The 15,642-nt window shown below is 40.1% G+C and overlaps 1 protein-coding gene and 1 pseudogene across 2 annotated transcripts; both read left to right on the top strand.

Annotated features, from left to right (window-relative positions):
* The first annotated feature begins 3,478 nt into the window (after positions 1-3,478).
* Positions 3,479-10,125, top strand: LOC121777504 (zinc finger CCCH domain-containing protein 37-like). 2 transcript variants are annotated; one of them, XM_042174777.1, is made up of 12 exons: positions 3,479-3,859; positions 4,793-5,040; positions 6,668-6,724; positions 6,809-6,886; positions 6,956-7,024; positions 7,100-7,282; positions 7,856-7,893; positions 8,012-8,058; positions 8,131-8,258; positions 8,951-9,004; positions 9,355-9,498; positions 9,848-10,125. In XM_042174777.1, exons 1-12 carry the CDS (start codon positions 3,538-3,540, stop codon positions 9,998-10,000), a joined length of 1,521 nt encoding a protein of 506 aa, XP_042030711.1. In that variant the 5' UTR covers positions 3,479-3,537; the 3' UTR covers positions 10,001-10,125. The 2 variants fall into 2 exon arrangements, with proteins under 2 accessions (XP_042030711.1, XP_042030712.1); XM_042174778.1 differs by having other exon boundaries at positions 3,480-3,859; positions 4,871-5,040.
* A 1,896-nt stretch (positions 10,126-12,021) lies between these two features.
* Positions 12,022-12,157, top strand: LOC121778036 (annotated as a pseudogene).
* The last annotated feature ends 3,485 nt before the right edge of the window (positions 12,158-15,642 follow it).

Raw genomic sequence — 15,642 nt, forward strand, 5'->3', positions numbered from 1 at the left:
GAATAAAGCGATTCCCTCCTGTGAGTGAGTGGAGATGAAAGATATCCTCCGTGATCAGTTCCTCCTCAGTTGGTGGGTCGTCCAGACCCTGACCCGCGTCCTCCCACTCGGCGTCTCCTACATAGCACAATAATCACGTCGCACAAACGTGGCCCGGGGTATATTTTTCCGGGCAATGCCAACATAATCCCTTCCGCGAGCGTTCCGATTTCTTCGCATTAGACACTCGGATTGGGACCGCACGAAGCCGTTCCGGCTCCTGAGGTAAGTGGTTCGGTTTCGTCGCCTGAGTAGGCCCGCCGGCCTGTGCGGTAAGTGGCAACGTTGACTGTCGAGGGTCCTTTGAAGTCCATGGCCGTCGTTGCATTGACGATGTCTGTTGATATCGGTGCTCTTGATTTGCTGCCAAGCGCAAGGCCAGCGCCATCGCTTCAGCCAACGTCTGCGGCTGTTGCAGTTCCACCTTCACCTGAATGGGCATTTTCAGACCCTCTATGAACACCGATATTAATATGTAGTCAGGTACTCCCTCAACCCGGTTCAAATACTTTTCAAACGTGTCGTGATATTCCGCCACGGACCCGGTTTGAACCAGTTTGGCCAAAGGGCCAATATAATTCCGAAAACTCTGTGGATCGAACCTGTGACGGACATCCTCCAAAAAATCAGGCCATGTCACAAAGCGGTTGTTGTTTCTGTAATTAAAAATCCACTCTGCGGCTGGAGGGTCGAAGAGCATGACTACGTAGTGGAGACGATCCTCTTCTGGCATCATGATGTGATCGAAATAATACTCCACTCTTGAGATCCAATTCGTGGCATTTGACCCGTCGAAGTGAGGGGCTCGCATTTTAACTCCGTGATGCCCTTCCTAAGGATATGGGTATGGGGCTCGATCTCTTGCTCCTGGCGGGTCCCAACAGGACGCTCGGCGTCGTTGATCACGCCATCCCCGTTGACGAGCCGCTGGTGTGTCCCAACCGGATAGACGACGGGGCTGATACGGGACCGCACGAGTGTCGAAAACCCTCTCCTGTTGCCAATCCATCCTTCTCCACGCATCATCACGGCGGTTTAGGCCTCCACGTCTGCCGCCCCTCGCACCCCTTCTCTCGCCAAACCCTAACAGGCGTTGACGAGGGTTCGCAACGAGCTGCATAGCATCCATATCCCTATAATCCGCATACTCCCGATCATCCAAATCAAAATCCTCCTCCGCAAGATCGACGTCTCGAGACTATGGCAACTCCAGATTATCCACACGCACTTCCAATTGATCAAAACGTGCCATAATCCGATCAAAACCTTGAGTAATCGGATCAACACCCCCCGTATCTGTCCCATGACGGCTCAAAGTCGGCTGATCCCCCCTGGGTGGAGGACGAGATGTTCCACCTATGTCACAGCGATTTCCTAGCGGCGGTCGTCGTGTCGAACCGAGAACCAGTTTCTATGCGTTTCCCCCGGTTAGAGCCGATGGTGATCGCTGTGAATCCTCCATTAAATCCATGAGTTCAAGGTGAAAGCACCAGTTGTTAAGAGCGTTGTTCTCTTAACGAAGAAAATCTCGTCGAATACGCGAGCAACACAATCAATCCAGCGCCTCAATCTCTGAGGTCGGCGGCTCACTCCCTACTGGCGTGGAGGATCTCCTCCGTCGGCAGCTTTCGGTTTGTTAGACGTATTGCACAAGTATGTGGGCAAAATACTTCTTCATTAATTAAGCTCGGAATTAATGAATTAGCCCTATTTATAAGACTAAAACCCTAGGGTTGGTTCGACCTAATCCTATACGTCGGGAAAGAACCAATAAAGAAAACCCAACGGAGCTTTTAAAACGCTCGACCCAATAACAATTCGAAAATAAGGAAAAAGAGCAAACAAAAAGAAAATAAACGAAATTAAAGAAATAAACAAAATAAATTAAAAACACGTCTTCATCAGCACATTCGCGCCTTTCGTCGAACAACTGGGGCGCTACTTGGCGACGAAGTCTTGGTAGCGTCCCGGCCGCTTGATTTCCCGTCTCGGCCTCAACTTCCTCTCCGAGTCATGGTTTGCGACTTCTCCGGGCTGATCCTCCAATTCTTCCATGGTTGGCGACTCCTCTTCGGTCTCTGTCGTTGACGCAGGCTGAGTCGGAGACGGCTCAGCCAAGTCGACGTTAGTATGCTCGTCAATTACTCCCGTTGACGCAGGCTGAGTTGGAGACGGCTCAGCTAAGTCGACGCTAGTATGCTCGTCAATTACTCCAGCCTCCGGCGAGCTCGTAACACAATAGTATCTCTCATTATAGCCAAATTTAAATCAGGACTTTTTAAAAATGTCATTCATTAAATCAAATACTTGGAAAGAGACATTTACAATACATGCTTGATGCTTCAAGGCAAAAAAAAGGAAGTGGGTGAAATGGATGAAAAGTTCGAAGAAAGAAGTTTGGCATTGGCATAGAAAACTAGTACTCCTACGTGTATGAATATGGAAACTAGATGAAACCAATGAAGGTTTGAGTAAATTTCATTATGAGGTGTTGTGCTATTATACAAACAATTCGGGATTAAAGATCTATGCCAATAGTGAATTGTGCACTTCAAATTAAAGAACGTGCAATTTCCTAATATTTGAGGTGACACTTGGTTATAGATGAAAAGAATCAGTATACATATAAAAAAGAATAATTACATGCTCTCTTTCTCGGTTACATTACTTTTTAGTTTGTCATATTTAATATGTTCACTTTCTATATTTAGAATAAGATCCATCTCTTCTCTCTCCTTATTAAAATATTCAATCACTTTTTTCACTCTACTTTATCACAAACAACTATTCCACCTAAAACTCCGTGTCACTCAAGAATGTGTCCATCTTGAGTGGAACAGAAGAGTACTATATTTTTACAATGATCTAGAGGTATATTAGACTAATTTTTTGGAAACAAAGGAAGTATATAGATGTTATTGTGCATGAAAGCGAATTATGTGCATATCACAAAATTATTGTATCAAAACACGATCATAATAATTAAACAATTTATTAGAAGTAATTTACTTTAAATGATACTCCATGAAATGTTGATAAAATTATTTGTGTGTGCATGCATCTCATCAACTTTGGCATATTTTTGTTTCCATAATAGTACTATTATTAAATGAATGACATATATTTAAAAGCGTGTATGCATTGTTTTCCATGCACGACATATGAGCAATACTAATGAATGGAGACAATACTAACTACACTTATATTGTTGTTTTTTCGTAAATACAAGAAATCATTTTTTCTTCTTCCTCAATTTACTTTCTATATTTAGAATTAATCTAATTTTAGTGGATATTTCAAAATGGAAAATTAGTCTTTTTTTTGGAATGGAGATAGTACATAAAATCATGACTCGTATTTTACTATTTTTTTAATAAATAAAAGAATTTTTAAAGAATTGAGCATAGTACAAAATTAGACATTTATTATCTCACTCAAATTGAATTGGCTATTACTTACCGCTTAGGGCTTCACTAAATCAGTAACACTTCCATCGTCATGTCGAACCACCTCTACGGCTACATCTCCACCACTTACGGCGGTGGCGCCGGCAACTCCCGATCTGCCGCCGACGCCTACACCCCCTCCGACACCTCATTGCTCGCCACTTCTTCTAGGTACTTGGCGGCTGACCAACTCTCCTCTTCTTCCTCCCTCTCCTCCTCTTCGCTGCTCTACAACCCCGAGAGCTACTCTAGAATCCCCGCCCTCCCCTCCACCACCTCCTTGTACTCATACAGACCACCCGGTGTCGATTTGGCTGCTGCAGCTGTCCCCACCGACCCGCTTTATGCTGGTGTGAAGCGCACTTCAGCTGAATGTAAGTTATCTTCGCTCTTCCTCGTGTTATTTTTTAATTTTTTACCTAATTGGACAATTCCTTCATTTATTTGGTCGAAGTGTCCTAGTTTCAGCTAATTGTTGTGCCAATAATCTTGGTAGTGTATGAGATTGAACTAAATTTATGACAATGCCGAGCGCTATATGTGTGTTACTACAGATTATACTTATTTGTTATTCAGGGGTTCTCTGAAGCAACTGAGAGAAAAAAAAATGTTTCTGTTTTTAGAGTACTGTATCAATATCATCAGCCGAACTTTTCTTCTAAATTGGTGGTGGCAGATTGGTTGCGTCTGCAATTGGTTATTTTCTTAGTGCCGGGAATTACTTTTTAATTAGTAATCAGTATGCATTGAAACTTTTCTTGCTTATCTGAAGTTGAAGCGATTATGGATGCATTGTACAGCTAATGATATTATATTTTATCAATTCGTTGAGTGGTTTACATGTAGGTCCTTTGTTGAGATGAGAATATGTGCGTCTGAAAAACTTTCCTTGGAAAGGCTACAATAACTTGAATATTTGAGGGTGCTTATGTGAAGAAAGTAATTTGAAGAAGCATTTATCCTTCCTCATAGAACTTTGCATGGAAAGGAATTTTTATAACCGTGTCATTATCTGGTATATTTTCCATGTTTCATAAAGTTTTATTCACTTTATCTAGTGTACTATTCATTATTTCATTATATGTGCCATCATCAGCGATATGGTGACACTATTGACTAGTGATTTACTTACAGAACCAATACTAATTTATGAATAATCTGAAGGCATACGAGTATGATATTAAGAACATTTAGCAGTTAATGCAATTTTTTCTGTGGTTTCTTACAAAATATATAAGAGAATATCCTATTTATGTAATAACTTATATTACGGGTTTTCTTGTAATACGTGTCTACTATCCATCTAGCACCCTATCACCAGACTCTTTTGGGTGCGTATAACAAGATTGGGCAAACTGATGCTTGGTATTCATCAAACCCTTTAGCCAAGCGCACTAGATATGAGAGTACGGGCCATTTTCCCATATACCCCCAGAGGCCCGGTGAGAAGGACTGTGCCTTTTATATGCAAACAAGAACCTGTAAATTTGGAGAGAGCTGCAAGTTTGACCATCCTGTTTGGGTCCCAGAAGGGGGAATCCCTGATTGGAAAGAGGTGATTCTTTTTTGCTATTCTATTATTTAGTAATACTTCATAGTTCAGTTACTTCAATTATTTTCTACTTATATCATATCCCAGAGTTCAAGCTGGCTAATGTGGTTGTCATATAATTATTTTATTTTATTATGAGTAGCAATCAATTATTATCAAATCCTACTTCTTATGTATAATACATCACTTGATCTGGTGCTGTCAGTTGTGTCCTTGACAATATATCCTATTATCCTTATACTTTAAGTAGCGTTGCTGATGTCCTTGACAATATACCCTTTATAAGTAACGTTGCTGATGTCTGATAACAATCGTACTTTTCATCATATGTGTACTGATATCACATTTTTACGTTTGCCACGGTTTATTAAGTGCTACTCCCTCCGTCCCGGCTAAGATGACACATTGCTTGGCCAGCACGAGATTTTATGAGTTATTGGTTAATATGTTTAATTTGAGAGAGAAAAGGTGAGTGTAAGTATTAAAATAGAGAGAGAAAGAGAGATGAATATTTTAATAGGAGTGGGAAAAAATGGCTGGGTGTATTAATTGGAGAGAGAAAGTTTCTAAAAAAGGAAATGTGTCATCTTAGTTGGGACAAACTAAAAAGGAAAACGTGTCATCTTAAGTAGGACGGAGGGAGTATTTCTTAAGTAGTGCAAAAATTGATTATACTGCATCTATATTATCATTATATGGTTATGATCTTGTATAATGTTTTGATCGCACTTATCTGATGGGAAATGTTATATTTCACCTTCTACTTCGTTGATAATGTAGTTTGTCAATGGTTATGTTATTAATGATTTAGAATGTCTACGTTGGTAACAGTAGAACCGGGTATATTGCTCCCTTCCTGATTAAACCTTCAGTTAGCTCATTGGCAGCATGATAGCATGATTTCAGTCACATTATCTACCTTATACCGTTCATCTCTTGGGAGTGCTTTATTATGCCTGTTCATTTGGGAAATTGAATGATGCTGCCTAGTATCACACTGAATGGTGAATGGCCAATTCCTATCTCTGTTCCCCATTTTTTTCTACCTTTCTTTAAAGTGGTTGCTTCCCAGAAAAAAAGTGGAACTTTAGAGCTGCTGTACTGTATAGTTATGTCCTTTACTCCTTTATGTTCACTAATTTCACAGTTTCACTAGGCTGTAATAAGTACAGCTGGTTACTAAAATGTAAATCTTAATATTATTCCTCTAATGCTTCTAAGATGGAAGGTGAAAGTATTTCTCTGGAGAACGCATATCAATGTTGGTACTCATGTACTATTTCATGCCACGCTATGTTAAGTTCCCTAGACAATGCATGCACTGAAATGTTTGAGAGTAACTCTTAAATGTCACTCCCACAACTCTGGTTTCATTTTTAACAAGCAAAGCTCCAGAGTTTACACAAAATTATTGCAAGTGAATTAAAGTTCTATGCTGTATGAAATCAGGAGTTTAGATCAAAATATATGCTATTGCTTACCGCTACCCTTTATTTGAAGATGTAATTATGCTTTGGTTTCTCTACATAAGTTGTTGCACTACTTCTCTGTGGCGGGTATACTGGAAATGTTTCTTGCCATGATTTTGTCATAATAAATTAATTTATATGATCTTTCATTTGCAATACAGATCCCATTGGTGCCTAGTGAAGCCCTTCCCAGTAGACCTGGCGAAACAGATTGTCCTGTAAGTTGGATTGGAAATAATTTTGCCCTTCTGCAGCCATGATTTTCTAACTAAATTTGTATTTCCCTGTTAAAAAATTTTCAGTTCTTCTTGAAGACCCAAAAATGTAAGTTTGGTATTAGGTGCAAATTCAACCACCCTAAAGATAGCATCCAGCCTGCTGTAAGTCCTCCTGGAATAGTCTTTTATATTTATGCTGTCAAAATTTCAAACTGTTTTTTGTCGATTCAGTTTCAGGGTGCTCCTGAGGACAGTGACGTCTCTGCCTTGCCTGAGCGACCGTCAGAGCCTACATGTTCCGTAAGATACTTTACGAAAGTGCGTTACTTTTTTCTTGAATTTGTAGAGAAACCTAATTCTCTGTAATTTAAGCAGTTTTTTGTGAAGACTGGAAAATGTAAATTTGGTTCAACCTGCAAATTTCACCACCCCAATTCAGTTCAGATTCAATCAATTGTGGAAGAGAATATTAATGGGCAGCTTGGAGAGAACAAGGCAGTGCAAACATCTTTTGCCCCTGCTCTGTTGCACAACTCCAAGGGCCTTCCAATCAGACCTGTATGGCTTTTTCAATTGACCTCTTTTGAAATGTTCTATATTTCTTCTTTAAATTTTCTTTGAAAAAAATATTTTGCTCATCATTTGCTGAAATAAAATCCCTCATTGTTTCAAATTGTGTTTAATAAATGAAATGCTTTATGTAGTTGTCATGGTTTCTGGTGTGCTCCTGCTTATTATGCGTGATGTCTCATCTCGTATCTCATGTAGTCGTCCATTTCCTGGTCCACAATGACATGAAGAAAATGAACACAGAAGCATCCTTTTATTGACACCTTTGCCTCCATTCTCAATTCCCTCTCTGTTTTGCAATATGTGCTTGGCTGTTTATGTTTCTTTATGCCTTCTGAATTAGGCTGGGTTAGGGGGTGGGGAATGTGTTATGAAGTGTGTGTCTCACAGATGTTTGTTGTTCATTTGACTAATAAGGAGAATGTCATCAAGAAAATTTTGGATTTCCAATCCAATTTCCCAAAAGCTATTAAAAATTGAAAGCTCGAGGCTGACAAACGTTTACTTTTTCTTGGTGACTGTTTAAACCCCTTCGACGTCCTTTTATGTTTCATTTGACAGGGTGAAGAAGATTGCCCATTCTATTTGAGAACTGGCAGGTCAATACTTAATTACTAATATATGTCATTAATGGGCTTGTAATGTAGCTTTAGTTAGTGTACGTAATTACATATCAAGAATGGCAACATACTAATATATTCCATTCCACTCAATCAGCTGCAAGTATGGAACCACATGCCGCTACAGCCATCCGGACAGATATGGTATGGAGATGTATCTATATTATGCCACCTTTTCGGCTTAATTACATTTTATTTACGAGTGACGATATGCAGTGATCAATCCACAAGCTGCTATTGCTTCTTCTCTTCTTACCTCACCCTCAGCTCGTTACGGTCTTGGTGTTGCTGCTCCGGCAGCATCTCTGTTGCCAAATTTTGATCCAAGGCTCTCTCAAACTATGGTAAAGTTGAAGTTTTGTACATCATGCTGATTTTCAGGTGCATAACATATGTGGAAATTTAAGATTATGTATTGCATCTCGGGGTGTAAGCAAGCTGAGACAACTGTGAACTACTCAGAATTTGACTAAAAACCCGTAGGCTCATGAACGGATATCAATCTTTGTAGTACTCGGCTCACGAGCTCGTTTGTCAACTCCTTATAAGCTAGCGGATAACTTATAGAAGATTATACACTGGCTTTGAACTTGATACTCCCTCTGTCCACAAAAAAATTGTCACATTGTGGATGACATGAGTTTTAATAAAATGGTTGGTGATGTGTGAGTGGAGTAAGGGCACCACTTTAAATGTGTGGTGAGTTGGTAAGTTATGTGGGCCCTGCTATCATAAAGTGTCATTTAGGAGCTAGAGCTTTCCTTACTTAACTTGAGCTTGGTTTACTAGCAGTTCAATCTTGAGCTCGTCAAAACTTGGCCCGACTGTAGTAACAGAATTTGCATAAGAAACTCATAAATATTGTCACAATTTTCCTTAAATGTTGTCTTAGATACCTCTTTATTATTTATGTCTTTCATTTATTATTTGCTAGGAAATGGTGTTTTATTGAAACTTGATGCTGGCAATAAGTTGATAGTCATTACTATTAACTTGGAACTGATTTCATAGTATTCCTTAATTTTGCTGGTTGCAGGTTGGTTTGACTGCAACTATTTTCCCTCAACGACCTGGACAACAGGAATGTGATGTACGTATGTTTTATTTCCGTTACTTATTTACTTGACTTTCAGACCCTGTAACGTTCTGTTGTTTGATATGAACCTTGGTGCTCTATTTTGCCTTTATTTAATTATGAAGTACCTACTTTACATAATCAGACTTCAAAATTTGTCACTTGCAAGTTGTTTGGGTATCTGTAGGAAGTTCTTGATGAATTGCACCAATAGCTTTTAACTGTATTTTTGCTGTTATGAATTTTACATTATTATAATTGAAATTTGAATGCATATGGTTTACCCTTGCCAAGCATTTGTTACTGCGAAGTTATATTCCACTCTTTTGTGCAATGTTTTATTAATCTTGTTCTTTCTGTTCAAGTATTACATGAAAAAAGGGATATGCAAGTATGGGAATAACTGCAAGTTTCACCATCCCATCGATCGGTCAGCACCCACTGCATCAGCTACAGGGTCTCCACAGCAAAATGTGAAACTAACTCTTGCTGGCCTACCAAGAAGAGAGGTATATTTTGACATAAAGACCCTGGTTCCACTTCATATTATTATGAAAAATACTGGTTAGTTCCCTTTCTTTTTTGGGGAAAGAGTCATAATTAAGACACTTAAGGTAATTTGTTCTGCTGGAGGCTGAAGTTGCTTATTAATTTTCTTTTTGTGCGGAGTGGTGATACAATAGCATTGAAGGATCAGCGTTGAAGCGCTAGCTAATCTAAAATGGTTCAAGCTTCTAGTTTGTTTAGGTTCATTGATTCCTTTTGCAACACTAGGAATCATGAGTTTGAACTCCACCTCTCTAGTTGTTAACTAGTTATGTTTTCTTTATAGTAATTGTGAGAGAAACAAGTATGCAGGGTGCTATCAACTGCCCATATTACATGAAGACTGGAGCATGCAAGTATGGGGCAACGTGCAAGTTTGACCACCCGCCTCCTGGAGAGGTGATGGCGGCGGCCATGGCGACAGCTTCTGCAGTTGGTGAAGGAAAACAAAATGGAGATGTGTAAATCAGTAGTCATAATCCACTTCTCTCCCCTCTTCTTCCCTAAAGAATTGTAGTATTAGGCTATTAGCTGTAACAACTTGATGTTCTTCAAGCCTTTATTAAATCAGAAGCTTGTTTATTCTGCTATGTTTGCAAGATTAAATTCTTTTACTATGACCTCTAAATTGATTATAGGCTGGTCGTTTGAATGTTTCATCAAACTCTTTTTCCAACATTTTTGTAGATGTAACATGAGTAAGGCCCCTCTCTCCAAATTAATTGAGAAATTTCTTTTTTAAACATATGAATTGATTTTTGCCTAAAAAAGAAATGGTTCATTTACCTTAAAATAATAAATTCATAACGCTAAAATAATCACAATCCAAATGGACTTCAAAATACTCCTCCCAGCACGATAGGGTTAACCCGAACCCTTTACCGAAATAAGTTAATTCCATTATTTTATTTTCAATTTCATTCTTTTTTAAAACTTTTAAAAGTGAATAATATTTTTTTAAATACACCTGAAAATATATTTGATTTATCATTTAAAGTTTGAATTAAAATAAAATGTTTAAATACGAAATATTTATGAAAGTTTATAAAATTATTAATATTACTATTAATTAAAAAATTATAGGAGTACTAAAATTTTAAATTCCACAATCTGATCAGTCCGACGAGTTAAGTCCAAAAAGCAAAAATTGAAAGTTTATAATTAAAAACTGATTGGCCATAATAATCGAATAACCCGACAAAAGAGTTGGCCAGATTAACATCGGTAACAAAACTGGGATGCGCCGGGAAAATGATCGGACTTCACTTTCCGACCTACCTGCCGGTGAAAAATTTCCACGGTGAAAGCAGCATTTAGAAGCGGCTGCCATGGCTACCAATTGAAACACAAGAAGTTGCACCATTTCGCACTAATGCCTAACACTTCAATGCTCGTCTATTCGCGAAGGAAAAAGCGTAACCGCACGTCGTTTTCAGTTCCCGTCGCGAGTTCGTCTTCGGTTCCGCCGCAGCGATCCAATGAGGTTGCTTTAGCTACTTATTACGATTACTATTATTGTTCGCATTAGTTTGAGTGAAAATTGAACTGTTTGTGTTACAATTGTTGGACGACTTGCTGTCTTGAAGGAGTTGGAAGATCAGACGTGCAATGCAGCAAATGAGTTGGCAGTTAGAAAAGTAATGCATGAAGATCGTGAACAATTAAAAATAGTTATGGATGAAGATTGTGGCAGCAGTTAGAATAGTCATGGAACACGTTCTTGTTTAGCATAATATATATGTGTATTCATGTAATTTAATTGATTATCTTCTGTAAAATATTTAATCATCCGTATCTTCTCATATCAGAAACTCTTCTATCATTTCCTATTATTTATGTTCATACTTTAACATGGCTGTAACCAAGGCTTGTCTTAAATCCATGAATTATTTCATGGTATCAGAGCGCAAAGTTATGATCCTAGCCTTGTTTTCTTGTTTTTCTTATTTCTTTCTCCCTAAGTCATGGCTGAATCTGAGAACTCTGGATTTGCCATAAATGCATCCTCACTCTCTTCTTCAAATTCATCTATACCCATTCTTCCGCATAATCATCTTATTTCAGTCAAGCTATCTGAATCCAACTTTCTTATCTGGAGACAACATGTCCTTGCTACTGTGAGAGGGTATGGTCTCGAACATTTTCTAACGGGAGATTATGATATTCCTCCCAAAGTTGTCACCTCCACTCAAACAAGCGTCGAGAAGGAAAATCCTGAATACCTATCTTGGCATCGCCAGGACCAGTTGCTCGCGGCATGGATCCAAGGATCATTTTCTGAAAGCATTATGATCTCCGTGGTCGGTCTCGATACTAGTCGAGATATTTGGAGAGCTTTAGAGACCAGTTTCTCCAGCCAATCAAAAGCCAAAGTAATGCAGTACAAGCTGCAACTACAGACATTGAAGAAAGAAAATTTATGTATGAGGGACTACCTCAACAAAGTTAAAACATGCTGTGGTTTACTTGGATCTGCTGGTTGTCGCATCCTTGAAGAAGATCAGATCCTACACATTTTAGCCGGGCTTTGTGCAGAGTACGATCCAGTCATGGCGACCATAACTTCCAGATCTGATGGATGGACTATTCAAGATGTGAGTGCTCTCTTACACAGTTTTGAGTCAAGGCTTGAGTCTGCCAAATCTCACGTGTCTGCTAGCTTCGATGGTTCTCAACCACCGACTCATCTTATGCATTCTGGTGCTCCACGAAGGGATGGAAACCAACACAACAGGAACTCCTATAATCCCTCCAGAGGGGAAGGAAGCAGAGGCAATAGAGGCGGTCGTGGCGGCCGAGGAGGCCGCACTGGAAATCGGTTGGTGTGTCAAGTCTGCCAAAAGCCTGGACACTCGGCTGATCATTGCTGGCATCGGTTTGAACAAGGTTATTCTCCCCAACCTTCTCAAAGAGCTGCCCATTCAACTCAACAAGCACATGGATACCAACCACATATTCAGCAGACTGGATTCCACTTCGATCCATCTGCTCACATGGCGCTTGCTTGTGGAAATCCCAGCTTCGTCGCCTCATCTCACTCTCGTCCTTCCAGCTACCCTACACTCTCTGAATGCAACTATAAAGGCTCTCACTCCACAGCTTGGTACCCGGACTCGGGTGCTACCAATCATGTCTCGAGTGATCTCTCAAACTTGAACTCATGCTCAGAATATTTTGGAAGTACAAGTTTGAAACTTGGTGATGGTTATGGTGTTAAGATTTGTCATGCTAGTCACTCAAGAACTCTGCTACTTAATAATCTCTTACATGTTCCTCAAATAAAAAAGAATTTGCTTAGTGTGTCTCAGTTTACAAAGGATAACAATGTTTTCTTTGAGTTTCATCCAGATTTCTGTTATGTAAAGGATCAAATCACCAAGTCCATCATCCTCAAGAGAACCCTTGATCGTGGTCTCTACCATTTCCTCATCCACACACCTCATCAGTCAGTTCTAAAGTCTCCTCAAATTCCTCCAAGTTCTCCAAGTTGCAGTAGCTCACCTTCGGCTTCTCCAGCTTCTTTAGAGCATGTTCTGCCTGTTGCTTTTTCTTCTTCTAGTTCTAATACTTTTAGCATAGATTTATGGCACAAGATGCTAGGTCATTCTGCTTTTGACATGACTGAGAAAGCTCTCACCCACTGTAACATCCCTTTTGATTCAATGAGAAAAAGTGTGTTGTGTCATCCTTGTTGCATCGCAAAAAGCCATTGACTCTCTTACCCCTCTTTCACTTCCTCTTATACTATTCCTTTACATCTTATACATAGTGACTTGTGGGGACCATCACCAATTATATCAAAGAATGGATATTCTTATTATGTGACATTTGTTGACCACTTCACTCGTTTCACTTGGCTTTATTTGCTGAAATCTAAGGCTGAAGTTGGGGTCATTTTTCAAAACTTCAAAGCGTCTGAGGAAAATCAGTTCAATCACAAAATAAAGATCCTTCAATCTGATTTGGGAGGAGAATATCAAGGTCTCAGTTCATTTCTTCAATCTTCTGGGATTACCCGCCGTGTATCATGCCCTTACAATCCACAGCAAAACGAGCTAGCCGAAAGAAAGCACCGTCATATTATCGAGATGGGTTTGGCATTGCTCGCTCAGTCTGGTCTTCCACAACGGCATTGGGATGATGCCTTTCTGACTGCAGCTTTTCTCATCAACAGAATCCCATCCAAAGTCCTTCTCAACATCTCTCCATTTGAAAAGCTTCATAACTGCAAGCTAAGCTACCATGAGCTAAGGGTCTTCGGCTGTCTTTGTTATCCTCATATTCGTCCCTACAATAAGCATAAACTCCAATACCGCTCTGAGGCAGCTACTTTTCTGGGTTATAGTGATGCACACAAGGGCTACAAGGCTCTACTACCTAGTGGTAAGGTTCTCATCACTAGAGATATTATCTTCGATGAAACCTCATTCCCTCATCTCTCTCATTCTTATCCTTCACATCATACCTCTTCATCTCCCCAGCCTCCTGCCCTCACACCTTTATCAGTTGCACCTCTGCTTCCTACACTTTCATCGCCGCCTCCACTGCTCTCTCCTGCTCCATCATGTCCTATCTCCACTCCCACTACAGATACACCATCTCCATCTTTATCATCTGGTCCACTTACGTCTGGTTCAGCTGCTCACTCTCTTGATACAGCTACTCCTTTTCCTACACAAACTGCTCCTGTTTTACCATCATCATCATCATCTCCTTCTCCCGAACCATCTTCACCTCCTCCCACTCCAAAACATCAGATGGTCACTCGTTCTCGTGCGGGTATCTTTAAACCTAAAGTTTATCTGGTTTCCCCATCTCCCATAGGTGTTCCTCGTTCCATTTCTGATGCTTTTCTCATTCCCATTTGGAAACGTGCGATGTATGAAGAGTTTTTAGCACTCATTCGTAATCATACCTGGACACTCACTATTCTACCTCCCGGCCGCAACCTCATTGGTTGCACTTGGGTTTTCAAAATAAAAAAAGGACTTTGATGGATTTATTGCTCACTACAAGGCGCGCCTTGTTGCTCAAGGCTTTTCCCAACAGCCTAGCTTTGACTTCAACAATACCTTCAGCCCCGTTGTGAAGCCAAATACGGTCAGGGTCATTCTCAGCATTGCAGTCTCCTCAGGTCGGGGAATTACTCACCTTGACGTCAGCTATGCCTTTCTCCATGGCAACCTTTAAGAGGAGATTTATATGAAGCAACCTCCTGGCTTCCATCAAGGTGCTCCTAACCTTGTTTGCAAGCTCAACAAGGCTTTATACGGTCTCAAGCAAGCTTCGCGATCATGGTTTTCCAATGTCTGTATTGTTCTTTCTTCTCTCGGCTTTTCTCAATCCCGGGCGGACACCTCTTTATTCTTTCGAGTCCAGGAGAATGCGGCCATCTATTTGCTTATATACGTTGATGACATTTTGATTACAGGGAATGATCCATCCTCCATTTGACATGTTATCAACAGTCTTAGCTCTCATTTCTCGCTCAAGGACTTAGGGGAAGTGAGGCATTTCCTTGGCATTGAAGTGACTAAGACAGTGGATGGTCTTCACCTCTCTCAAACTAATTATTTGAAGGAACTTCTTGAGAAACTCCAGATGCAGGGAGCTAAGGGGTGTCCCACTCCTATGCTCTCAAACTGTAAGCTATGCAAGACCGAAGGAAATCCAACAGTTGATGGAAAGATGTATCGTAGTGCCGTGGGAGCACTACAATATGCTACCATAACTAGACCAGAGATCAGCTTTTGTGTTAATAAAGTCAGTCAATTCATGTCATGCCCTCTTGATTCACATTGGAAGGCAGTGAAGATGATTCTTATGTATCTTGTTGGTACCCTAGATTATGGTCTCCACATCAAGCGAACTAATAACACTCTGACTGCCTTCTCCGACTCGGATTGGGCAGGTGATCTTGATGATAGAAAATCGATTTCAGGTTATGGAGTATACTATGGTTCAAATTTGATATCTTGGTGTTCAAAGAAATAGTCTGTAGTTTCTCGTTCTAGTACGGAAGCTGAGTATCGAAGTCTAACCCACACTGCTTCGGATGTGACGTGGGTGAAGTCCCTTCTCACTGAGCTAGGTGTTCAATGTTCTGG

This window comes from Salvia splendens, chromosome 18 (genome assembly GCF_004379255.2).
Source record: "Salvia splendens isolate huo1 chromosome 18, SspV2, whole genome shotgun sequence".
Classification (NCBI taxonomy): Eukaryota; Viridiplantae; Streptophyta; class Magnoliopsida; order Lamiales; family Lamiaceae; genus Salvia; species Salvia splendens.